Source organism: Falco punctatus (genome assembly GCF_963210335.1).
Source record: "Falco punctatus genome assembly, chromosome: 8".
Classification (NCBI taxonomy): domain Eukaryota; kingdom Metazoa; phylum Chordata; class Aves; order Falconiformes; family Falconidae; genus Falco; species Falco punctatus.
Window position 1 is genome coordinate 52,430,955 of NC_137588.1, and position 27,370 is coordinate 52,458,324.

A 27,370-nucleotide genomic window follows, 5' to 3' on the forward strand; every position below is an offset into this window, starting at 1 on the left:
ACACAATCAGAAGACAGAGGACCTCCTTTTGAGGTCCAGCTGTAGTAATAGAAGAGGTTCCTGCTGCTGCAAGATCGTTAGTGAAGTCCAGTGGTTTTAATTGCTCAAGACAATCCATCTGTCCCTTGCTTGAAGGAAATTAGTGTTGCTCAGGTGGACTGCTGTGAGGTCAGGGAGATGCTGGCTTTTGGTGAGAAGTAATGCTGGGCAACTGGGACCGGTGGTCTTCAGGCAAGGCAGCTGGCTCTAGGGCAGGACAGTGACCAGCACACGTGCACAGGAGCCAGCGCGGCTGTCTCTGCACCAGGCACGGTGTTGCTCACTTTGCAAACAGGTAAGCGACTGAAAACATCACTGCTTTCCTTTTCCCTGCCAAAGCACCGCAGTGCGTCGAGTCAGCTTCTGATATTTCTCCAGACAGAATGAGCTGGCTGATGCTTTCAGTAAGTGGACTGATCTAATTTAACTGACATGGGGTCTGAAGGGACCTGAGGAACTTTCAGGTCTCCTCCCCAGCAGCTGAGCAGGCAGCCCCTTGTTGAGCAGCAGCAGGTTGTAAAGTTCTAAACTGCATCTTCATTGGGCAATTTATTATGGAAAATGATTGTGATATTTTAAGGTGCTGTAGCCCTAAGTGCTCTGTTAGAAAAAAGGGATTGTGTAAAGATACCTCATCTGCTGTGGTGCTACTTGGCTCAAATTGCCTGCAGAAAGCTGTGCAAACCAGCTGCTCCAAAGTAGATCAGATGCACTGACACAATCATTTGGATGGTCCAGCTGCAGGAGCAGTGAACTGGGGAGAGAGCAAGTACCTGGGCAGTCTGTCCTCAGCTGCTGCAACTGTTTCTTCTGTGAGTTTTGTAACTGCAGTATGCAGAGACCGTAACATTACGGTGTATCAGTATAGTTAAAGTAATGCAGCTTTTGCTTGTTGCTGTAAAAACCCAGCTGGGTCTTAAAAGCTGTTTCTTTCGTCCCTGAAGAGCTAACCCTCTCCAGTAGCAGGTGCTTCAGTACCTGATAAAACCAACATCTCTTTCAGCCGCTCAGTGGCATTGAATGTTCCAGCAATTCAAGTTCTTATGGACTCTCTTACTCAAGAGAATTCTGCTGCTATGGAGACATGATAACAGTTTTTAAATTTGAGTATTGTTTCAAGCAAAGCTAGCTCAGTGTTCAGCACATCCAGTGCTGGGTTACTTCACAGAGTACTTGAGTACTTCTTGTGGTTTTCCTGGCTTTATTTTGTCCAGCTCCTTAATCTGCCAGTGGATCCTCAGCAGCTGCGTTAACTCAGGACAACAGAAGAAATCGGAGCAAGAAAAGATGTCTGTGCTAAATGGGCTGTGTTTAGGGCATGGGTAATCCTTTATCACCTGATTCCCCACTGACTATCTGGAGTCGTCATCAGAGATCAGGCAGCTTGTCTATCGGACTGTGCTTTGCGATCCATTCTCCATTTATAGTCCCACCTTGGTGAGCAGGTAACTGTTCTGACAAAGACAGCTCAGTTACTTATTTTCAATAAAGGATATTAGTGGGTGGCAGTCCAGGATATAATTTGTGCAAAACTGAAGTCTGTAGTCCTAAATTTGTTGTTGTTGTTATTTCCCTGTTGCTGTACACGTACAGAGTATTTTCTTTAGTAATTGAACTTTACTGCAGTAAGGCATTAAAAACTCAGGTGCCTTGACCTGAGTGGTTTGCATGTATTGTACAGACAGATGAAAGACCCTGCAGAAAGAGGAATGAAGCAGGCTATCTCTAAAATAGCCTGTCTCGTTCTTGCCTCGCTTGGAGGACAGTTAGAAGCTGTGCTTGTATCTGAGGGTGGCATGGGAGAGAGTCTCAGAAGTTTGTTGTACCACCTTCTGCAACAACATAGGAATAAAGAAAAGTGGTCCTTCAGCTGTGTAAGCGGCCGTAGGTCTTTTCTTTATGCTGGACTAGATGGGATTGACTGGTTTATCCTTCTTTTGGGTTGATTTTATAGGACAGAAAGTACTTACACTTAATGACTCTTTAAACTGGCAGTCCTTTTTGTTACTCTGTCTTCTCAAGGACTCTGAAAATGTAATAAAACAAATTGCCTGCATGTCCTGCTTTTGTTTTGCTACCCATGCAAAACCCCAGGAAGATCATCTCCCCAGGTACCAGCAATGTCCGAACCGCATGCTGGGCTAGGTGTCTGTACCAGCTCCTGCCTCCTGCAGCGGGTGAGTCAGTTCTTCAGGGTACGTTTGACAGCAGTGATGCTTCCCTGAGACCCTGAGTGATTTTTCCTAGTGAAAAGCTGGCATGGATCCATAAGCTGTTTTGATAATGTGACAAATGTACTAATGAAATATACTCTTTATAACTTAAGTCTGTTCCCCTTGACAACAGGACTTTGGCTTTCATTCATCAAAACAGAAGTGTGAATGAGTAACATAAACAGCACTTGCTTTTTCTTTCCTGCAGGAGCATCTAACTAGAATTTGGAGTGGGGCAGAACGTGATCTAAAGTAACTTGGAAAAATCTTTGCATCATTAAATACAGTAATACTACACACTCTTAAAAATGTCCCATGCTGCCTCTATTTAGATTTAACAAAAAGGTTGGTCACCAATGTGAACCTACGTTACATACTCATTTTATTCATCCTGTTGATCTATTAAGCTGCAGCAGGCTTCATTGTATAACAGATTTGCAGCATCCATATACTTCCTAAATTAAGCATTGCTTTAAAGGCTTATGATTCTGTTACCTCAAAAGAAAACTATTTTTGAGAGCAATAGTGACAACTAAATAGTTTTATCAGTAACTGGAGCTCAAAACACAACAGCAAACTTAATTTGAAGTGTCTACAGTGGCATTTCAAAAGTATGCAAATTACTTGTACGCAATTCTCATGAACTTCAAACTACAGACTCGAGGTGATAATGTAGCTGAAACAGCTTTATTTTCCTTTCCAAAGCACAATGTTGATTAAACCAGCCAGTGTTACTTGTTTGGCCACTACTTGACTTGCAACTGTCTTGTCTGATTTTTTTAAATACTCTTGCAGTAATTTTATTGGAGGTCCTGGTCATCTTAGCCTAAATATGTTGTGCGTAAACTCTTAGTTTCTGGTGTAAATGAAGGAACAAAAATAAGAATAGTATATCCTGGTATCTTTAAACTAGAGAAATCGGGGAACTGGAAAAGGGCACGCTATATTTTAAAGCCATCTTAAGCTTGTTCTTTCCCAGCTTGTCTCTGATCTCTTTCTCTGATGGAATGAACTATTGCTGTCATCTTCAGATTTCAATTTAAAAATAGGTAGGAAGTGCTTGGTAAACTTGAAGCGAAATGTTTAGGTCAAGGTGGAATTGGGAAAGAAAATGTGATCAAGTTGCTTGCATAGGAAAGTAGCTTATGTTCAAATTTTACAGTTTATTTGAAGCAAAACTTCTAAGTTGATTATTCTCCCCCATTCTCAACTCAGTTTTGGAGCCTTTCTTCAATTTATTTAGCTACATTTATACTCAGTGTCTCCAATCTGCTGCAGTGGCTGCTCTTATCTAACATTAAAGCTAGGAATTAGTGTGTTGAGAAACAGAAGGGGGAAAATCTTAAATGACTAGTTACCTAAATAGCTAAATCTAGCTGTTGTCAATTATTTTTAACTTTAAAAGAAAATCAAAGTTCTTGATCAAGTCAAATAGCTTTGCCCTATGCTGGTATGACATCTTCCTAACCACTGCTCTGCTGATAGTCTGCTTTCCAGAGGGAAGGAAGAAGGAACTAGAACTTATGGAAGCCAGAATGACAGATCTCATCCTTAGTTTCCTAAGCAGAATGCAGTGCGTGCAGTGGTTTTTCCTCCTTCTGCTAGCATACTCCCTAAATTTCTCTATCAGGCTGTGATGTCACCTTGTGAGGAAAAAACCCAAAGGGTTAACTTCTCTCAAATGTCATTTTCTTTAAAAAGTTCTAAATTCAGATGACAAGGAGATTCATGAACATGTATACAGACTCCTGAATTTTAAGGGGTTTTTTTTGCTGACAGCATGCCCGCAATCCTTTTCCATTCTACTTCATATGATGGACAAATTTTGTTTTTCATTGTTATTGTTATGCTCTTTTATGGTGGGTGGCAGCTATATTACACTTTCAATGCATTTCATATCCATGATAGCTGAACAGGCTCAAAGATGGAAAATCCATTTCTAAATGTGTTAAAAATACATTTTAAAAAGACAAGCTGCTAATCGTACAGAAAATTGTCAGTTTTTTAATACACTAGAGACACTCTGGATGGAATTACTATCCTAAATGGATAGCAAGATCTTAATTGCTTTTAAAATAATTTTCTAGGGCAATATTCATTCTAACTGTTTTTAGATTTGACGAGAATACTCTGAAGCCATATGACATGCTAGTATCTTGTCAGCTGGTCTGTGTTGGTACAGGAGGACTCTTACAGAAGAAAGGGAAGGACAATGGATGCAAGAATCAATTGTGGATTGTATGCCTTCAAGAACAAAGGAAGAATAACTACAGAGTACTTTTAAGTAGCTATGGGTTTGGATTTTGCAGCAGGGGTGTTCTTTAAGCTGTACTGGAGACTTATTACTGGTGAATGTTTATTGCTGGCTCTTGAACAAGGAGTGGCTCGTAGATAGGTCATTTTTGGCTTTGTAAAGCAAAAGTGTGAATTTGAGAAGACTTCATTGCTTTCTTAAGTTTGCAGCAAAGTAAAGCTGTTGCTTTATTTCCAAGAGATCTAATCCTGGGAATCAAATCTGATCGTTGTGGATAACTGGCTAGCTGAAAAGGGTCACATAGACATAGTCCAGCTGGCTGGACAAAAATGCACATCGCTCTCAGCTTATCTGAAGTAAAGCAAAAATACACTATCCTTGGCTGTTCTTGTTACACAATAACAGGAAGATTTGGGTGGGAAAAGAATGTTGCAGGTGGGAACAGATAACTACAGAAGAGAAACTAGGGGCGGGCTTGGTATTTAGGCAACTAACCAATAATGAGCTTAACTTTTGTAATATGTATGAGCTAATTATAAGAAGGCATAAAAGGTGACTGTAAGGGACAATAAATGAAGTCTGCTGATCACTCATATTGAGTGACTGTGTCTTCCCTCCGTCGCAACAGATCGTGAATGCTTTTTTATGAAAGAAGAGTGAATAAAGTGAGATTCTGTTTTTCTGTAAAAAAAAAAATAAATGACAGCATTTTGTAGTTCCTGGTGAAAACTGAGTCATTCTAGAGACTACTGCTGTTTCAGTAGGCTGGTAAATACAATTTAGAAAAAGGTGCAGCTTTGCCTAGCTATCTTGACTCTGAAAATGTATGCTCTCTCCTAACCCCATAGGAATTATTTATGTTAATCACTTGGTTACAGTGTACTTCTCCTAGCCTTTCGGTGACCTTAGCTAATGAGGCCCTCCAAGACAGGAAGGAACAAAGAGAAATTCTGAAGCAGCAAGGGCAAAGGTGATGTTGCCCAAGGGTTTTCAATGTCTTCCTTTTTGTAGCACGTGCATTTAGCTTCCATACCCAAAGGAGCTTTTTCCCCCTCAATATTAGATCTTCTTTTGCCATATTTTCCCCGTACTGCTTGCTTGCTTCGCACTTGACTGAATGCCCTTCAGCAAACTGCTTCCAGTTACTGTCAGAAAAACTATCTGTAATCCTAATGAGTTTATAATCTTGGCTTTGGCATCAATACTATAGAAACAATTAAAAACAAACTAACAAAACCATAAAAGGGATACAGGAATATGTTGACCAGTCTGTTGGCTTCTTTCCTACTTAAGTCACTGTCCTTTCCCATCCTTCTTTAAAAAACACCTTTTATCATTAGACTTTCTGGGTTTGGGAGAGCTCTTTGTTGGCTTTTGGACGCTCAATCATGATGATAAATCTTACCTGAAAACTGTCTCTTCTGGCAGGTAAATTTGAAGAAAAAGAAGACAAAGTTCCAAAGTTGGAGTACTTGAATAACCTGGCATGCATGTGCAATGTGAATGTGGTATTGAACAAGAAAGATTTGCTTAGAATGGAAATGCTGCTTTTGGAAAACTTCAACTGGAACCTCTACCTGCCAACACCAGCACACTACATTGACTACTACCTCCATGTGTCCACCTGTGAGAATGACCTTCACAATGGCTGGCCAATCACCTCACTGGCAAAAATCCAAGATTTTCTGGAGAAATATGCATATTATTTCCTTGATTTCTCAGTGCAAGGTAAGAGGCTTAGCTTTATGCTAGAAAGACCTTCCATTTGGCAAAAGACAGAAACCTGAGAGACAAGGGGTTTAAAACTTCTCATAATATGGATTGCACAAAATTATCTGTGCAGAAAGGTTTCTCTTTGCAGTTATTTCAGGTGGCAAGTGGTACCGTGTCCCTTCCTTGCACGTAAGCCTCTTGCCTCTTTTCAGAAATCTCTAGATAACATCAATTTTTTCCTTCAGCTTAGCACACTAATTGGTGAGACTGTCAGAAGTGGAGTCTTAGTTTTTGATCTGCCTCAGAGTATGAAGTACTGTCAGTTGCAGACATAGTATTATGCACTTCAGTGTATGAATCGTAACGGCATTTTTTAGAGAGTCCTGTGCTGCAAGGCATGACATATTTAGAATGATGGGGCTTTTAATGATTTGGTTTGCAGCATTGCTTCCAGTATCTGCCCATGTGCGAGGCAGCGAACTGCAGCATCCTCATAAGCTGGATTCAGCACTAATGTAAATATGTGTGTGATTGTCAATACCAAACTTTGGTTCAGTTGAGACCAGTCTACAAATTTTAGCATAGCTTATTTCATGGCTTGTTCTGAAATGAAAGAAACTACAGTGAAGTTTTCATAGTAGTTATGAAGAAATAGTACAGAGATCTTCAGGAAAGCTTCATCCAGTTCTGAGAGACTTTTTCTGCTCATGAGTTAATACTCTGAGATATGTGGAACGAAGCTGCGATTTAATTTTGTCCTGTTTTGCCATGTACGCACATAATAGGCTTACTGCAGTGATTAGTAACAGTATAATTCTCGCTTTTGTTTTTTCTTCTGTAGATCACACTTTCCTCCATTTTCGGCCATCTCTGATTGCTGCAGCTTGCGTGTGTGCCTCACGTATCTGTATGCAGATTTCTCCTGCCTGGACAACACAGCTTGAATTGCTAACATGTTATTCCTGGGAACATCTTGCCCAATGCATAGAAATGATGCTTATGTAAGATCAGAAGAAAAGAAACCTGTTTGTGCTCTTAAGAAGATGTTAATACTCTGTTTTGGTTTGGTTTTTAATTTATTTCATTTTTTTAAGCCATTGTTTAGCTAGAATTAATATACATTGGTATTCTCTATCTTCAGTTCGGGGAGAGAAATAAAAGGGAAAAAAACCAGGTCCCTTTACTAAATACTGTATTTTAACAATATTTGCAATGCAGAATGGAGTGCACAGTTTGGTGTTCATTGTGTTTTCTTGTACTGCTTGTCTATGTGACTGGATAGAAGCTTTTACAGAGGGCTGATGAAAGCTTTTTTTTTCCCTTTGTTTTCTCATTGTACTTGCAATATATTTGCTGCAGACACACCAGTGTCTAACATCAAGAATACCGTAGGGAGCCGTTTCAGAACTATTCTTTGTTTTTTCTCCACTAAATGGTATGATTGTGATGCATCAATACTGGTCTGGTATCTGAGCACATACAGTCTTAATAGAAAATAAAAAAAAGTTTAATAGAATGATTTAGGTTGGGAGTGATGGTGGACCTTCTGAGTTCCTCCTTAAAGCAGGGCCAACTGCAGTTAAATTGGACTGCTTGGGGTGTTATCTAGGCAAGTTTTGACTGTCTCCAAGGACAGAGACTTCCCAACCCCCCAGGGCAACTTGTTCCAGTGCTTCATCATTCTCGTGATAATCAAAAGTGTGAAAATATTTCTTCTTAATACCTAACAGGAACTTGCCTTGTTCCCTTATAGCTACGCACTTTGATACTCTGCAAATACTTACACCATTTCAAAATGCCTTTGTATTGTGGACTTAAGGTTCCAAGATAATCAGTCCATCAGTAACAACACACTTGTGATGTAAAATGATCCATAAACCTAATGTGTGAATATTGTGGCAGGATAATTAGAATTAATGGTGAAAGCAGATGAGGATTACTACATCGAGCTAGGGCCAAAAAGCTGATGATGTAGCCTGACTGGTGAAATTTTGGGATATATGCAACCTCTGTGAACTTTTCTCTTTGATAAATCTTACTTATGATTTGTTTCAGATATTATGAGAACGACATCAAAGATGCCAGTAACAAAAAAAACCAAGTAACAACTCCACAGCAAGAGCAGGAAGCAGTGGGAAATCTGAGCAATCAAGCCACTACTCAAGTTCTCTTCCAGCAGGCGAGTTACTACCCCCTAGCCCAGCATTCAGCTACGCTTTCCCAGTTCCAGTCGCCAGTGCAAGACCTGTGCTCTGCTTACCGTGACTCCCTACAGCCCCACAGGCCCAGCAGCCTGCTTGCCCAGAGCGCCAAGGGCTCGCTGCACTCCTCCGCGGCTCTTCAGGCCAGCCTCCAGCCGTTCGCCCAGCCTCTGCCTGCCCCAGCGCCCATTGCCGTGCAGGTGGCGTTAGGAGCGGAGCCCAGGCACTGCATTTCCACAGTTTATGGCAGTAGTTACTTCAGTGGTCATCACTCACGTGCAGCTGGGTGTTTTGATGGATAAATATTGAAAGGAGAAGATGGTGATATGAACAGAAGTTGAAGAAGAAGCCCTGTGTGCGATACAAGATGTGTATCTGAATGAAAGCAGTGAAGAAACTGAATCCATACGACTCATTTAGAGGACGTTGATCTGGATCTGCTGATCACTGGAACCTGGGTGTCCTTCTGCCAGGAGTTGTACATTTGGCTCTTGGAGAGAGAGAAATAGAAATTAATATACGTCACTCAGTGTCACTCTGAGAGGCATCTGCGTAGAAACCCTGTGGAGCTTACTTCCTCCTAGTCTTCAGTTAGTTACTTGCCAGAGTTGGCTGAAAGCTTGTGTTGAGTAGTTACTTCAGGCTGGAGCATTTGTTGAAATTCTGGCCAAGCAGCAATGTACCTAGAGGATGTTGTTGGAAACATGGAGTGCTCTCCTCCTCTCCCAGTGATGTATCACTTAAACAGTGGCAGCTTATACTACTGAAAGCTTCTACTGAAATATATTGAAATTGGTATCAGTTAATGTAAACTTTGTTTATGCAGAAATGTATGTGTAGAACACTTTCCATCTTATTTGAGCAGAAGTCATAATTCAGGAGTAAGACTTCAGAATAAAAGGGGGAAAAAAAAAAAGAAAACTATCAAATTAAGACTTAAAATTCTCCTGGAATCCAAACATCATGCTGCTGAACAGAACATCATTCTACCTTCAAGTATTTTAGAAACAAAACCAAAACCTTAATCATCTCTTAAACCTTTAACATGCTGCTGCTTTTCAGACTGGAGATTGCTAGTAAAATTGTTCATGACCTTTATCAGGGATTTAACATTACTTGAAGAAATCCTTTTGGAAAAACTCTTGAAAGGTTCAGTGCCTTCAGTTATTTTATTTTTCAGGCTCAAAGACTTGTGGCAGTAGTTCAGGCTCAGAACAGAGGAAGTGGTGTTAATGGGGCAAAGATAGGGAACTGGTTAACTTTGCTGTGAAATTAGTTTGGTTGCAGTGCTAGACAATGCTGACTTAGTTTTTTAAACATCATCTCAGCATTCTCTTGGAAAACATAACTGGTAAATTGAAGATTATTTTGCTTCTTTGCAATGAGACACACATATACTGTCACATATTCAAAGGTTTCTTTCTCAATTGATTCCAGGGATGATTGTTCAAAAAACTGTACAGGCTTTTTTTTTTTTTTTTTGTTAATGTAGATATTTACAAGAAATGGACTTCTGCAAATGTGAAACTTTAGTTTTGATATACGCCACCGCTGTTGTAAATTTATTTGAAGGCATATGCTTGGTTTGTCTTTTCTCTGAACGTTCTCAGGACAGCAATATGTAACAGAGTAACGTGCAATATGCTTTTACTGACTTGGGGCTAATTTTTCAAGTCATGTGTCACAGTGCTCTTTTAAATTATATTTTCAGAATTGTTTTTAATGGTGTTTTAGGGTAGAGGGGAAAAAACTAGACTGTGTGCTAAGGCGTGTTTGTGTAACTGTCTTATGACAACTTTTGGTATCAAGTTAATTTCTTCCATTCAGCAGGCTAGAGGAGTCTTCTTTCATTAAAAAAAATATGCAAACCTTAAATGAAGAGGCAGTACTCTTCAGAAATTTGTCTAGAAGTTTACAGAAATTAGTTCATCTTCTATTCTGTTGGCTTTGTATTTATATTAAAACTTTATTTTCAGAAGACTTCAGTGTATTTTTTCATGTCATTCAACAGACATAAAAAACACGTGGCAGTATTGTTGTGTGGGTTTTTTTGTTTATGACTTATAATCTGCATCATGTTCAGTGTTATACTTTGGACTGCCATCGTGCTCAGTTTTGAAAATACTGCCTAAGTTCCCAATGAAAGCTTCCAATAAACAAGGGTACTTCAGCTATGTGTGGTTTGGTTTTGTGGTTGTTTTTTTTTTAATTAGTGGTTTCTCCTTAGCTTTTAAGAGCTAGCAAAGAATATATGCCTATACCTTATAAATAGTTGATCTGAGCACTCATAATATTTCACAGAACAGAAGAGTGGTAGGAAAGACCTTGCCAAATAATAAATTGTGAAGGATTAGGCAGATCAGGAATTCAGTCACTGCACAAGAAAGGCAGAAAATGTTCCAGCTTGCATGGCCCATGTGTCTTGGGGGTGCCATCTTACCGGAGGAGGTTGAAAGGCTGAATAGGAGAATGCAGTTGTATGTTCAGTCTTTCTTCTGCAGATTGCATCTTCTAAGCAGGAATTGTCCGTTGGCTTCTAGGTTCTGTTCATGCCATTGTATCATGGGTGGAGCTGGGGCAGATTAAGTCCAACGGCAGACTCTGAAAGGGGAAAGACTTATGATTTGACTGACAGTTCTCTCTAGAATGTTTTAAATGTTAGTGGCAATTCCACATGTTTCATTTTTCAGTAAATACTTTTTTCATGTCACTAATTGTTTTGTTTCTTTTGTGAAAACATACCTCCAGGAAAAGTGAACATAGAAGAGTTCAGCCAACCTAAAAATGCTTTTCTGAAGACTCTTCGCCACAACTTTTGGAGGGAGCTGCAGAGGTGCGTGCGAAGCTGAGTTAATTTTTAAACAAATGGAAGTAAAACTTCACACCTTGTGCTCTTTGATGCTGCCACTTGTGGCATAGTCATAGATCAGAATTTTTATATGCTGATTAACTCCTACTCTCCTGGCAGACTAGGAACAAAGAAAGGCTGCTGCAAAAGCAAATGCAGTGAAACGTGGCCAGGGGTATGGCACTAGTTATCTCCCTTACATGGGAGGATGTTGCAGATACAACCAAACAAATGAGAAAGCTAACAGTAAAATTAAACTCTATTAGTGAGTCCTGATAAGAGCTGCAACAGGGACACAGGCAGAAAGAAGTCTGCTAATATTGATCAGGCATCAAAGGTTAAAATGAACTTATTTTTAAAAAATCTTACAGTTGCAGCTTGCTGCTTTTTTAGACAGGAAAGGGAAGCTACCTACTGTGCCCCTATTTGTGAGAAAGCCACAACTTTGTGTTTGCAAAGCTGTCAAAGGCACTTTTGGTCCTTTTGTTTTAGCAAGTTTTACACACTGTAGGGAACAATTTAAAGCTGAAATAATGCTCTTTCTTTGATCAGTATAATCAACTCATCGGTAAAGCGTACAGGTGTAATAAAATTTAGCTTAGTGCTATTTTTTACTGAGAAGTCTAGATTCCAGCAAATGTGGGCCAAACACTGATGGATTCTTAGTGATAATTTTTGCCTAAGGTTTTTTTTTGTTTGTTTAAGGGGTGTTTATTTTTCTCTCTGTACTGCGATTTCAAGAATGTCCTCCAGTTGAAAAGACAGCAATGCTTCTTTTCCCACGTGAAAGCACCCCTTGCATACTTTCTAGAGAGCCTAGATAAAAATCCCACCCTTCTTTTCAAAGCATTGTTGTCTGTATAATGGGGAGTTAATTGATCACCTGCAGAATGTGAAAACGAAGTGTTCCAACTGCAAAACACTTAAATGTTGTTGCTTCTAGAACTGGAATTTGTGTTGGCCGGTTTCATTTTGTTTTCAAAGCGGGGAATCATCAGGTATCAGCATCATCTCCTTCAGAGCACGTTCTTGTGGGTGTGAATGGTTCAGACAAAACCACCATCCCTTAATTCTAGTATGAGCTTTAGTTTCACGTAACACTTGCCCCATGTCTACTTATGTTAACTCTACAAGTCATTCTGTGTAGTTGGTTAAGTGTTGAAAGTAATGGGCACATTCTAAATCCAAGTGTTCTAAGATGCCCCATAATTACTTGCAAAGGCATATACTGGCTGACTTGAACTCAGATGAGGGGTAAGCCTGAAGAGATCCCTTATTACTTCTCAACATGACCTCATATAACTGAATAGGCTGAATTTCAACAAAATTATATTAAATCAGTAGATACGTTCGTTGCAAGTACCAAAAGAGCATCTCAAGATTGAACAGGTTTCAGATTTGACTCGTGTTTAAGAAGAGTTCAGCATTACACTTTGCCTTGGAAACACAGAGTAAGTAATATATTGTGCAACAACTAGTCATAAGACATGTGCAGCCTGTTTTGTGTAAACTGATGGAGTCTGGATGAAGCCTTGTTGCAGGTGGAAAGCTTAGCAAGCTCTATTGAGGAAAACATTAAAAAGGAATTAAAAGTCTTTTTTTAATGCAAGATAGCTGAAGTGACTGGGATCATCAGTCATGTATATAGGCCCATCAGAAAATGAACCTTTGTGTACACAAAACACATGCCCTAGTTATAGTTCTCATTTCTGATTAGCTTGTGAGGGCAAGCAGCTAGGTGGATCTAGAAGGCAGGACAGCTGGAAAAAGGAGCCTGAAAAGCGAAAAGCTTTGTGTTTGGCCAGAGGTGATTTGGAACGGTGAATGCAAAAACTGTGTTATATTTAATTCCTACTGTGTTCAAGAAAACAGGTTTTCACATGCGCTCTATGTAAATAACAGGATTGCACTGAGAAGATAAGACTCCACATTTTCCCACAGAAGTCTGTCTGTAAAACCTTATGTCTTCTAAGAATTTGGGACATCAAGAGACACTGATGAGAATGAGAAAGCCATGATAACAGTATGAAAGCATATCTTTTAATTAGTGATAAACTAAATTTTCTCTTGTTTTCAAGCTCCTAAATTTCTGTCCTCCAACCAGCAATAGGGCAAAAGGCTTTCATCAGGTCTTGCATTTTGATGTACGCTTTGGGCAGAGTATTGTCCTGTTCTCTAGACAGATGCTGAATAGAGGTTCTATTAAGCATGTGGTAGACCACACTTGAATATGTCAAGTACGTAGCATATCCTGAAATACTTAGACTGGACAGCATCATTAAATGATTTGTTGCATCTTCTGATTTTCTGAGTATTTGTCAGATCTTTAGGAATGGGGTAAGCAGTAATGCTGAGGATAATATTACTCTGAAAAACAATTCTTCATGTTTGTAATACAAAGAAAGAGGGAAAGACAATCAAAACTCTTGTTTATTTGTCCTGTTCTTTGTTTTTCAGTGCACTGGAAAAGACTGACTTTACTGCCTTAAGCAATCCTTTTGCTGGTCCTTTTGTAGACTACACCAGAAGTAGTAGAAATCTGGAATAAAAAACAAACAAAAATATGGTTGAACAGTGTAATTAGAGCTCCAGTGTTACAAATGAAAAGACGTGCTGACTGGCTTACAGAACCTGTCCTTTACCAAAGCAGCATTCACCCTTCGGTAGAAGGCCTATCTAGAAAATAAGCTGAATGTCCTTGGCAAGTCTGAAATACACAGTGCAAAAATATTCTTACACAAAAAGCACAACTTCTGAACAGGGGTTTAGGGATAACTTAAACATATCCTGAGTTAGACATGGCTTCACCAACTCCCAAGTTTTCAGTTTTTTAGACAAACGACATAAGTGTTCTCCAAAAGCAATAAACAATTGACACTATTACTTTCAGGAAGGGTGAGTGTCCCTTGTTGATGCACAGAGTAACACTTCTGGTTAGTCTCTGGTGAAGATGCACTCGGACATACGTAACTGGCATGGACATAAGTCAATTCAGGAGGATTTTTGAGAATCAGAAATCATCATGTTTGGCAATCCTATCTGTTTCACAGGTTTTACTATAAGTATTGTAGTTTCAGTAATCTTCCAAAGCTATATTGCCATTTTGTTCATAAAATAGGATACTACTTGAAATCCAGCCTCTTTTGTGGTGGGGTTTTTTCTTTCTTTTTTTTTATTTCCTTTTTTTTTTTTTTTTTTTTTTTGGTAAGACTAAGGAAATAAGAGTTCTACAGAAATTCTGTGAGGAGCTGCAGCTAGATAGTTTTCCAAGAATGAAACAAAGTATTAACTTTCTACAAAGTAGTAGGTGAAATGTTTTTTATATATTATTTTCTGTTCTTGGAGCATAGGCATAGTGAATATAATCAGGCATGGCAGCTTGGGAATATTTCACTCCGAACATTCCAGTCTTCAGCTATAAAACTGTGTGTCTGTGCCTAAGATGCAAGATCTACGTTTCAAGTTTATAAAAAATGTATGATGAAAAGTTTGCTCATTTAATTTTTGGATTAAATCTGCACTAGAAGATTATCGAGTGAAGAAGAAAGTTATTTAAAACTTTTGTTTTATCTAAAGATTTTTTCTAAGCTCAGAATTTTAAGCCTGCTGCTCTTGAGGGTTCTGTTTTGTTTTTTATAAAATAACCTGGATATTTGAGAACTTACCTCTACTAGCTTTCCTCCACAAATCTCTGCAGTATGACGATAGTTGGGAAAATCAGCTACTATTTTGCCATCTTCCATTTTAACAGTTGCCTGTAATAGAGAAAGGGTTGATGTTCCCTGGGGTTACTGGCATTTATATTATCAGATACACTGTAAAGATCTGTACACCTGATGCTTAAAGTTTTTACTTTTTAAAAAGTAGAAGTTCTTTACACATGAAGCTTCATGAACAAGAAAAATTCTTGTGCTTTAGTTCTTAAATGTTCACAATTTAAATAGAAAAATGTTCATCTAACAATACGTACACAATATTCATCTACAGCTCTAAAAATGATCTGACTACAGGCTATGCTTGTCATTCCGTCCTCAGTGTTTATGTGGTTCTCTTGTTTTGACAGTGAAAGAAAAGGCATGATTGTAGGAGTTAATTTTGAAGTAGCATTCTCAGACACTAATAACCTGCCTGCAAGCAGTTACAAAAGTCACTGTGGACAAGTGATACCAATCTTTAGTCCAGATCCTGAGCTTCATACCTTTAACTACACTAGAATTCATCTTGCTCATTTAAGTAAAGGTGAACATGGCTGCACAGTCTGCAGCCGTGCCTTCATACTGTAATATGTGCCAATTGCTGTAAGAGCTGCTTCTATATGGAAGAAGTATGCCAGGATGCTACTATGAAGACCACAATACAGCAGCAGCTCAGCTGACTGCCAAAACCCGATACGCAGTTCCATCACAAAGTCAGTCTTGCCCACACTTTTAGTAATGAAGACCGATAAGCCAGTCCTATTTAGAGGAGAAAAAAGTAATTTGCAAAATGAAGAGATGAGTGGACATTTTTTACCAGATACAAGGAAAACCACCTTACTAGTTTATATATTATTTAGTGACACTATAATAAAATGCAGTGGTTTCTCTGCTGAAAGTAATCTACTCTGCCTCCATCTTTGGTTATCTAATAGGCTTTGGACTGCCAGAGCCAAAAAGAAGAGGATCAAATTTGTAGTATTTCAAAACTGTTATGTTTGTAACAAATTGACCAAGTTGATTGTGTCTTATTCAATCTGTTAGGTTTCACAAAGATTCCTCAAAGCCAAAGAGGTTTTTTCCTCTTGTAATCAGAAAGGTGTGAGTAAAGAAGCCTTCTGGAAATCATGCAGTGCTATTGCTGTCTCAGTTTGTCACAGCTCCTTGATGCAGTTGCTGGTTTTCCTGACTCTTTAATATGTATAAAGCATTTATACAGTAATCTATTGTAGGGTTCTGGACACCTCACAAATGCAGAGTTTAGCAGTCCCAAACTGTCTTATCCCTTTAAATAGATGAGAAATGAGTAAGTTAAGTAACTAAACCATTTTACGGTAGGTTTTGTATCCAGATTTTGTCCATGACAGGAGTAGATCGATACGGTGTAATCTTAGGTCTCACTAGAGGCTGCTTAAGCTGCAAGTTGCTCTGTACTTTTCAACAGGAAGGAGGATATGGAGAAATTTATTTTTTCCCCTTCACTTTACACGGCATTTTGTTTAAGGCTCAAGCACAGCTGACGTCACAAGGTAGGCACGGGCAGAGCTCGGGCCCACAGCACTCCCTCAGAATGTGCTGCAGTTGCTGGACAATGACACAGCTGCCAACCAGCTCTTGAGAGTTTTAATGAGCATTATGTTTGCTTGAATTGCGACACCAGTAGATGCTTGCCACTCTATCCTTGTTCTTTATTAGTATGTACAGTTCTGACGCTCTAGCTCTCTTTAAAACCAGATTTAGATATTTTGCTAGAGGCATCAAGAAATATGGGCAAAATTGTATGTTTCTAAGCTATGACAGATGAAAAAAAAAATTTAAGGAAAATGTCCCTGAGACAGATTTGATTTTCACCCTAAATTAAAAAAATAACTGAGACAGTGTAGAACTTAAGAGCTAAATTAATTTACCTTGAACTTTTTACCGCCCATTGTCTCCATGTCTGCTTCCTTGCCGATTGTGAATGTGTTGGTCGTGGTGTGGCCTCCTGGGAAATGCTGTGTCCAGGTGAAGTCATTTCCATTCTGCACCACCTCAGTGACTATTTTGCAATTCCTTCCCATTTCAATCTTGTCACTGGGGAGACCTTAATCAATACAAACATACAATTTATAAAATCTAATAGCCTACCAGCTGTATTTGAATGGAAGCATGCCAATGGTATGTTTATTCTCAAATACTGGTGTCTGAGCATCTGAATTTTTTTTTTCTCTTTTTTTTTTTTTACAGCAGTATCAAAGCTCTGAGTTTATACCAGTGGTTTAAAGGAAAATACAGGCACACCGATGCATTTCCTGAAATAGTAAGTTTTGGTCTTGCATTCTTTTCCCTAAGGAATGATACACAGAATAAATGCATAGATGTAAAGCATATACAAATATTTCCTGCTGCTTAATCTACACATGCAGATGTGTGGAATTTAAATGTATATGAATTTGTGCCTTTGATATATAGCTGCATACACCTATTTACTATTTGCTATTGCTTTTTAAATAAATGAACACAGGCACTGAATTTACGCACACCGATCATAGCATCCCTAAGAGCTTTTACGGGGTAATCTCTGAAAAAAGGTTTGCACAGTCTTCTGATAGCATTCACAGAAAGCTGTTCCTGTAAGATTTTGACAATCATCTTCATACTAAATTTATGCTCCCACTGATGAATAGTAAGGACAGAAAAAGCGATTCACAACCATCATGCTGCAAACATCTTGGCCCTTCATTCTGCTGCCACTGAAAAGGAATACCGCTTCTGTAGAACAGGACTGTTTCCTGCAGCTGACAGTGCTTTACAAGAATGAATCTCCTTGCTGAAGTGCAGAGCACTCCTACCAGTCTTAGCCCCTGTTGATCTCAGCACATTTCAGTAAAAAAGCTTTTTCTGAAGAAGTACTTTTAACGAATTGATAACCTTTAAGACTTACAACCCAAGACATGCTTACCAATCTTCTTCACGAAGTCATCGTAGTTCTCATCGCCTTCAAATTCGTATTTGCCTGCAAATGCCATGTTGCCCTGGTGATGTGGCTGCTAGAGCAGAATAGCAGCTGGAACAAAGAAGAATGGATACGTGCAGATGGCTTGAGGCCCTTGTTTTTATAAACCAGCCCAAGCTGTTCAGCCCACCTATACCCACACCCCTTGGAAATATACTTTTATGACCTACATGAGTCACTAGCACGGATACCATTGACCTGTATGAAACTCAAGGTTATAATTCACTTATACATCCTTGACAATAATCTGGAGATCAGCAGAAATCAAGGACAAAAGCTCGGTTTTCGTTTCAGTGCATATTTAAACAAAGTGATATATTTTTACTTTCAAGATTCCACTGATTTTGCAGTCAGGATGGCATAATGGTAAAACATTTATAATGAAACAGGGAGAAAATTACTTCAAAACAGTGTTCTGAGATCACAGCCTTGTTCTATTTGGAAGCATACCCTATATTAGTTAAAATATGAAAATAAGAAAGAAGCTGTACATATTCTAAGTAATTCTGGTGGGATACGAGCCATGACAAGATTCTGGGTAAATTACTGCACCTGCACATATCCTACCTTGTCTCCACACAGAAAAAAGAATTCTGAAATATTTCATGCTTCTTGGACGGTAAAGTACACTAGATTAGTCTGTGGCACCATATTCCCATGCCCTATTTAATATCAAGAGACAAACAATGCTTTGCATTGCTTAGCAAGTATTTGCACAAAGTACTACAAAACACACTTATTTTGGAAAAGCAGAACTCTGATTTATGTAAGATAACCATATGTTAAAAGCCAAAGAGTCTGCTGGGTAATTTAGAATGCATACAGGAGATGTCCTATGCTTAATGACTCCAATGCCACACACAGATAGCAGGGTAGGAAATTCCCAGCTGCTATGTATTGGCATAGCTCCACTAGCTGAAGATACAGACCAACAATTTTTAATCCGAACAAAAACATTCCTAGGATTTATGTGAAATGGTGTCATAGATGAGAATTTTATTTTATTAAAATAATACATTTAGGAAGGAACATAAAAATCTATTTTTCTCCAGTTTTATAAAAGTCTGGAGAAACACGTAACAGTGTTCAACAAGTTTTGCTATATGCAAAGTGGGTTCAATTTCATAAGTGAAATTAACATAATCTCACATGCTAATGAAAGAATATGTCTATTTAGAGTCAAGAAGCTGATCAGAAGAACAGGAACATAGGCTGGGTGATTAAAAACATGGGAAACAAAGGTACACTAAACTTCACCACTGCTCTCCTTGATATACTTTCAAATTAACGTATTCTGTGTAACCGTTTCTATATTTCTTCTTAATAGACTTATCTATACTCTGCTCTGTCAGAGAACGAGACAAACTTCAGTAACATGATGAAACTCCAGAAAAATCTTCAATATCATAAATCATGTATACTGTTACTGTAACACTATACAAATTAGAAGCACTGCTACATCTAACAAGTTTATTAGCAATATTATTTGAGTTCACACAGTCAGCTGTACACTCCCTCTGCCAGTGCTCTAAACGCTGCATGTTGGAGGTGCAGTGCAGTTTGCAACTGCTCTACTGAGTGGAGACAGACTGGTGCCTCCAGTGAACCCTGCCTCCCACGGGTCCTCTCTTGTACGGCCACGGACTGGCTGTGTCTTGTAGCCTCACGGATTCGGGACTTGGATGTACATTATGTCATACCAGCATTAACTCCAAGAGGAGCTAGACATAAAGCCAGCCTGTACCCAAATTTTTATAGCAGCATACCAGTGTGTAAAATCAGTGCCTCTCGGGGGGGGTTAAGGTTTTATTCAACTGAAAAACATATTTGCTACGTATATGTATATATTTAATGGCATATTACTTGTCAGGTTGCAACTCAATGAAAAAAATCCTCTCTAATTTGTACTAAATTTTTGTTTTACTTACTAAGCTGCTTTTATACAAGGCCTCTGTTGTCTGTAAGTCATACCGCCTTTAAACCAATTACAGAATACACAGGGCATATGAGGTTTGAGCGGGACAATGTTTCTTACCTTAGGAATATTTTTGCAGTTTCAAAACTGCAAAAAATGATGGAAAAATAAGAAGAATTCCAGAATACTATACTCACTGATGGGTGAGAAGTCTGAATCAGGCGAGAAAGGGATTTCTAATGGAAAAGAATTTCCTGACCAGAAAAAGCTTCAGAAAATTCTGAATCAGTTTTGTGAGAGATTATATCTGTGGACTGGAAAAAAAGCTTATCTTATGCTTATTAGTTGGGAATTTGTGTTATTTCTGTTTTGTTTTTTGTTTTACCTACTTCCTCTTCTGAAGTCTGAGAGAAAGTAACTTCAAAATCTTAGATCCTCTTATACAAAAAACCACAAAACTTTCAAATGGCAATGCATTTTTTTGAAGTTGACAACAATCCTTTCAAAACTCTTTGTTTGGGTGGATGCTCCTGGCAGGAAAGCAGTCTTCTAGAACAGATGCAGAAAGTGAACAAGAGTGAAGCATAACAAAATCGCGGTCAATTTGTAAAATAAAAATGAGACAAATGTCCTAGGAATTACTGCCTTTCCACCCCTAACTCTTCACTCTCCCCATATTTACTCAGCTTTAAATTGTACCATGCTGTGCAGGGGCTGACAAAATTGTGCTGGAGTTCATGATGCCACAAAAGCCATACCATCTGCTGTCTGCACGCAATTAAAAGGATGTCTCCATATTGAAATAGAAGAGAGCCATATACCTTCCCTCTGTGAACGTTCTCCGTGTCCTGTGATTAGCATTCAAAACACAGGAGTGTGGGAGAAAAGGACAAAACTGAAGGTTTCTGTATCAATTACAAATACATAAGATTCAGGGAAGGAACCGAGAAACTTGTTTCACCGCCAATGTTTCCTTTGCACTTTTGATTTAAAAGTGTCTGTAAAATGATTCTGACCATCCTGCAACCATATTTGACACTTTGTTTTTTAATTAAAACTCTTTCAGCTTAATCCCAGGATTGCTGAACTCAATGACCAATTGTGCAGGAGCAGACAACTGAAAAGGAAACTTTCTTTATCAGCTGGACCCAGATGCTTAGGCACTATCTATATAAAGAAAAACTGCATTAAGCATGGAAAACAATGAGGTGGTTGCACAAACATAGAAGCTTCAGTTCTTATTGCTATGGTAAAGCTAAGCAGATACCAGTTAAGCTACAGCAGTGTAAACTCCATGCCATTAATTGAAGCACAAACCCTAGTAATTTCAGTTATACACAGACTCAAAAATACCATTTAGAGGAAAGGATCATCAAGCCTACTTCATACATGAGAAAGCTGAAACACTGAGAAAAAGTGACCTGTCAGAGCTTATGATAGAATGAATGGATGATGCAGCCAGTAAGAAATCCTAAGTCCAGGCATTAACCCAGTGTCCACAGGATAGCACATTAATTTAAACATTCGTATAATAAACAAACCCTTAGAAGCAAACGAGAGCTCTGAGCAACCATTTACTTTCAAACAGTCACCCAGGGAGTTTTACACTTGCTCCACTGATGGGCTGTGAGCATCTTTACAGCTGCTTAGCACAACCGGCTGAACAGGTCTCCAGGTAAGACCCTTGCCCTCTCCATCTGGCTTAGTGTCCATCTCCAGCTGCTCTTGGAGAGTGGGTGACCAGTGAGGCTGTCCTCAGGTTAGCTGAGCACTGGAGGCCTCTGGCTTGCACGAGGCTCTCAGTGTTCCAGAGAGACATGCACAAACTTGCAAAGAAGGTAAATGAACTCAAGCCATACTCTTCTGTTTACATAAAACTTCTTTGGGGATAATAGCACCGGTGTAGTAACACTACGTGGACCTTGAAAGATAGATCAAACTGGATAAGAAAAATGCCTCAGTTCTGTGAAACAGGAAAAAGATAATCAGATTATATGAACAGTACTTGGGTTTTATGATCTCTCTCTATATATAAAGATCAAATTATATTGATGGCTTTCTTGTGACGTGATATAAAAATGCTGATATCTACACAACTATGTAATACTTGGAGCTTGCCTGCAGTGGGAACGTAGCGGGCATAAGGCCAGTGTGTAGTACAGTAAATTACCAATGAGTAACTATTTCACTGGGTGGGTCACTCTTGCCACACACTAGAGTTTATTCACCTCTGAGGAGCTGTACGCTAGGCTGTACATGAGAGTTCCAGAGCAGGTTACAAACATCCATCCAAACAATGTGTTAATAAATGTGCTTGCTCCACCTGGCTGCTCAGGATCAGACTCAGTTTAGAACAAGTTTTGAGCAAACGTGCCATCATCTGTACCTGTCTGTGCAGAGGAGTTTTTAATGTGCATTTTGAATTTGCACCCATGCTTCCACTCACTTACTCTGAAATAAATCCTTATTTTCATTCCTGCCTTTTTTGTTATAAAATGTAACGAAACTCAATAGCGCATTGGAGAATGAAGAATTTCATTAAGTAGTCTTCCAAATACTGAGTAAGGACAATGTTTATTCCAAGAATAAAGGAATGGAGGCCCTCTAACTTTACTGAAGTTTTGGTCACTTGCACAATTGCTAAGGTTAGTCATCCAAGTCCCTATCTCTTCTGTTTCTGCTAAAACCAGTACCCATTTACTGATCTTACATTTTGCATTTGCAATTTGTGATTTCCCTGACTCTTCAGAGCTGTGAGCATGTGATGTTGCTCTTGTGTACCTCTACAGCAGTGCTTCTTCCTTGGTGGGCTGGTCATCAAACTAAGTGGTGCAGAGAACTCCAGAATTGTCCAGTAAAAAAAAAAAGAATAAATTAAAATTATATGTCTATTTAGGCATGCATTTAAAATACGTTATGTATATTTAATCCATTCCAACTACTACTACATATGGCCTGCACACTACTGCAAAAAGCCTTGGTTATATTAATACTTCTGCTTAACAGAACTCAGTTCAAATCCAACTGAATTAACAGCTATAACTGAGTCAAGTGGAAAAAGAAATTTCCTTGGCACAAGGTGAGAATCATAACAGAGAAAGGCAAAAGAATAAAAAGTTTCAGGTGTAAAACCTGAAAACAGCTTTCGGAAAGCGGCCATTGTCTTCGGTGTACTTGACACTATCTATCATTTTCAATGGAGAAAGATGCAGCTGTTCTTTATGTAGGTCAAAGAACATTCTATAGGAGACTGTGCCTGCCATCTGGTGGCCAACGGTCAGGGCCTGTATGCCAGGCAGCATGTCCTGCACTGAGCCCCTGTGTAAAACCCCTGACTTCAGCGAGAGCATGCTTGGGTTTGCAGCTAGCCCCATGCCACAGCTGAATCTCCAAGATGAACTGCTGATCCCCTCATTCTCTAACTCAAAAAAAAAAAAAAAAAAAAATTTCCACCCTGAGCTGGTTATAATTAGCTCAAAAAGAGTCATCTTAAATGTATCATTTATATAACACATAAAAATATATCAGTATTTATACAAGAAATTATCTTCATATGTTTCATTTTGGGACACAGTTCTAAATGAAGAGGATTTCCAGAGCATTGGTTTATGGCATCACTGGCACAGCATATAGTATCAGCCTTTGCTTAAACACAAATACATTTGTATTGCTATCTCGGCAATCAACAGGACACAGGACTGCTTCATACAGATTTAATTAAACTTTACAGATCAGAAGCCAAATACTGAATTCCCCTGAATTCAGTGGGAGTCATCTACAGTTGAACTAACTTCAACACTTCAACACAACTTAATGTGCAAATGCTATTTGTGGCAGACTGGCATTTGTGAAACCCACTGAATGGATTCAGCTGTCATAAACATAAATAAGGGTGTGCACGCTTAGACAGAGCAGCACTGTTTGCTGGCAGAATACAAGGAAATGGCATAACGTTATTATGCAACGTCTAAAGGTACACAGGCTTTTTACACTGAATTTGTCTTGCTGAGTGGGGAACCCCCTCCCAAAACAACCCAAAAATGCATTCACAGCTGCGCTTACCTAACTTTGAAACCTGAGTCACTGATCTAACATCAACACACAGTAAAACTCATATTAGAGTGCATATTGGCAGGACTATGGGCAGGAATCAAACTACTAGTTACAATGAGAAATTATGCAGAAAAGCTCAACACTATTTGAATTTAATCAGGATGACGTGAGTTGCAACTGTGTGCTGTTGTAGACAGTCAGCATGAATAAGTTGTCAAAGAAGCAAAACTCTTGCGGATGCTTATACCCAAAGGAAAAGTTTATCTAAAGCAAGTAGTTAATTCCCTCTGTCTCCCAAGTCAGCTACCTCTGATATGCAAAACAGCTAAGTCTTCAAACGATGGTAGGAACAGAGGGAACTTTCAGAAACCAAATCAAAGGCCTTGGATATCTTTACTTTCAGAATTTACTTGCCACAAAGTCATAAACATAATGCTTTTGCATCTTTTTGTCATGTCAGAGTCACCCTGCCCTTGAATGTCTCCCAGCATGCTTTAAAGTTTATTAACCTTTCAGATGTGTTGTATAAAGCCAACTGAGATACACTCAAAGACAAAATGGAGATAAGGAAAGTGATTCCATTAGTGAATGAGCTAGGCTGAGTGACTATCTTTGAAGTGCTTTTAGAACTGGAATGCAATTGAACAAGGAGTACAGATTAAAAATAAAAGTAGGAACTCTCTAGTGAAAAGAAAGTTACACTTAATGATTCTTTCAGAATGAAACTTGATCAGGAAGGCTTGTAAATTCTTAAAACAGCTGTATCTGGCAATTATTCAGTAACCCTCCATAGTAAATGGCTAATGATTAATAATTCCTTTGGTATTCAGGGTAATCATTCATAATGAATTCAGAAAGAACTCATCTGGTGTTAATGTAATATGTAATTCCATGGGAGTCCTATTATAACGTTGCCTTATTAAGTATCCACTTAATGTAGTACTAGGTGTTACTATTCTAAACCCATAAGCAGTAGAAAAGCAATTACCAACAAGACTGGCTGAATTCTTGAAAAGCTAATGCTTGTAGAGAGTCCAAATATTTAACAGAAATGCACCAGCCAGCTCTACAGGACTTCAACAGGTGACACAGTACAGACTTGGTCCTCGCCTCAGATGTGATGCTCTGATGGGTAGGATCTGCCTAACAAAAACAGGACAGAAAGGATGCTACCAAAAGCTCAGATAGAAACATTTGCAGGGGAGGAAGACACAGATCTTCCAAAAATCCAATATTTCTGGGACACCCTAAAAAGAAATTTTATTATTTCTTGGCAAAACACTCTACCAGGAAAACCTTTACGCCATTTAGATCTCCAGAAAGGGAGTTTCCAGAAAGCAAGACAACCAAGTGATTCATTCAAGCTGTACAAGCTGGCATAGCTTCTGTAAGAAGTGTTTGGTTGTGCTGCCCCTGGCTGGCTTTCCCATCTCCGAGTGCTACTCAATGGGACTACCAAGGTCTGGTTTGGGCAACTAAAAAGACAGAAAACTAAACCTAAGGGGAAGGAAAAAAAAAAAGATATGTTTAGTTTTCAGGTGGTTTAATCAGTTTTCAGCTGATTTGGTTCTCTGAACTGTCTCAATTGCATAGTGAGGCCCTGCTGGTACAACAGGAGGTATGAGAGGGAGGAGGGGAACATGAAAGGTACCATCATCACCATCACCACCACCACCACCACCACGCAGCCCTTTCACTAGCCAGCCCTGACTGCAAACCACTGAGGGACTGAGAGCAGCCTGAGGATATGACAGTGCTGCTTCAGTTGCTCAAGTATCCTTGAACCCCCCCTCCTGCTTTGTGCTGGCATAACCATTTATGTAGCAGTGTAACAACCAGAGCGAGGGCATGATTTGAATTAAAAACACCAAGGATAAAATAAAAAGGTATTTTTCAGCTGGATCAGTGCTCTGACCCAGTTCTTCTCCTGATCACACAAACAGCTGTACTGGCATAATGCAAGTATTGGCACAGAGAAGGGAACAAGCAGCTGGTGGAATATCGGCACAAGGTGGCCATGCCACTGAAAAATGCTCACTGTAATCACAGAATTGTTCAGGTTGGAAAAAACATGGACAGAGTTTTAATATGATTTCTATTAAAAGAATAAAGAAGTCCAAACTGTTAATTGTAAACAAGGCTCTGGAGAGGAAAAGCAGAAACATGCTCATGCTAATTGAGCTAGTGATGTATGCCTAGTTCAGGTTCACTGAACAAATCTTCCGCAAGCTGAAGGCGCAGTACAAATTCTCTGAACTCATTATTTCCTATTGTCTCTTCAGAGTCCAGCACCCAAGTAAATCAAATCAGCACTCCTGGACTCAGAAGCACAAAAACAAAGAAGTGGGAGGGACATCTCTGTTATCGTTTCAATCTCTTCTAGAATTGAACGCATTCTATTCAATTTCTTGCCTTTGTTACCATCACAGCCAGTTTACTCCCTGGTATGTAAAAATCTTCCTTTAATTTCTGACTTAAATTATGCACGGTTATTTTAAGCCTGTTGGTACTTGGGCCAGCATTGCCCCTTCTCTCTCTGGGTTCACCCCAAAGTTCTTAAGAGAGCAGTTACACTGTCCTTTTTGCTAAGGTAAATAAATTGAGCTAAGCCATGCCAAACTCTGTTAGATACTTCAGAAATAACAGACTTTTCCCCTTATCATCTAAGCGTTCCTCTTCACTTACCCCAGTTTCAGACAACCTTTTTGGAACAGAGGTGACTGGGACCTATAAGGTTTTCCAGCTCAACGACAAGTTTCATTGGTACACACCCCACCTCTTAAACTAAGATCACTTACAGAAATACTAAAATGTTTTGGTTTTACAGTAAGATTGACAACAGCAACTTCTACTGAATCTAATTGTTCCTTTCTTTCTTCAGGATTCTTCCTTTTAATTAGTTATCTTCTACTAAATGTTATCAATTGCATCCGGTTCAGTGGTAATGGGGAGTGATAGCAGAAATGGGAAGCTATCTTGAATTTTAAATTTTAGTAATGACTACAACAGAAGACTTTGTGATTTTTGTTATGCCGGTTTTGACTCATGTAATCTGAAAATGCATAGTAAAACTAATTTTGGCTGCTATCAATTTGGCTGATACAAAACTGGTAAGATTTGTTTGGAACATCACCTTTGGATTAAAAACCACTATAGAACACTTTGAACCTCAATGGCTTCAGTCTAATACAGACTATTTTAAAAAACTTGCTAAAATGAAAGATATAATTCAACCTTATCTGCAGAGTCTTCTGGTAAAAGCAAACTGAGTTAGTTACCACCTCTCTCTATTTCTTTGTCCCATATATTTATACTGGTAGTCCCTAACAGAAACTGTAGTTCTAATAAAGTTAGTAACTGACAACCCTAAAGATAGAAATCATTATAGCTACTCTTTTGGACTCTTCTGACCAAACCCCAACAGTTATCTCCCCTTTATCTACA

The 27,370-nt window shown here is 39.0% G+C and overlaps 2 protein-coding genes across 19 annotated transcripts in view; one reads left to right on the forward strand and one right to left on the reverse strand.

Moving 5' to 3' along the window:
- The window catches only part of CCNJL (cyclin J like), a 33,466-nt gene extending 15,570 nt beyond the window's left edge, over positions 1–17,896 (forward strand). For 3 of the 6 annotated variants that reach the window (XM_080398103.1, XM_080398105.1, XM_080398104.1), the window contains exons 3-5: positions 5,935–6,234; positions 7,061–7,220; positions 8,275–10,594. In XM_080398103.1, coding sequence (XP_080254229.1) covers positions 5,935–6,234; positions 7,061–7,220; positions 8,275–8,722 — 908 coding nt within the window. In that variant the 3' untranslated portion in view covers positions 8,723–10,594. Of the gene's footprint in view, positions 1–5,934; positions 6,235–7,060; positions 7,221–8,274; positions 10,595–11,168; positions 11,801–17,189 lie in introns of those variants that run through there. The other 3 variants (XR_013929856.1, XR_013929857.1, XM_080398106.1) reach the window with 3 other exon arrangements.
- Positions 11,954–27,370, reverse strand: part of FABP6 (fatty acid binding protein 6) — a 47,072-nt gene continuing 31,655 nt past the window's right edge. For 5 of the 13 annotated variants that reach the window (XM_080398122.1, XM_080398124.1, XM_080398114.1 and 2 more), the window contains 4 exons: positions 17,905–18,009; positions 16,871–17,046; positions 14,934–15,023; positions 11,954–13,807 (listed from right to left, as the gene is read on the reverse strand). In XM_080398122.1, coding sequence (XP_080254248.1) covers positions 13,754–13,807; positions 14,934–15,023; positions 16,871–17,046; positions 17,905–17,971 — 387 coding nt within the window. In that variant the 5' untranslated portion in view covers positions 17,972–18,009 and the 3' untranslated portion in view covers positions 11,954–13,753. The other 8 variants (XM_080398126.1, XM_080398115.1, XM_080398120.1 and 5 more) reach the window with 3 other exon arrangements.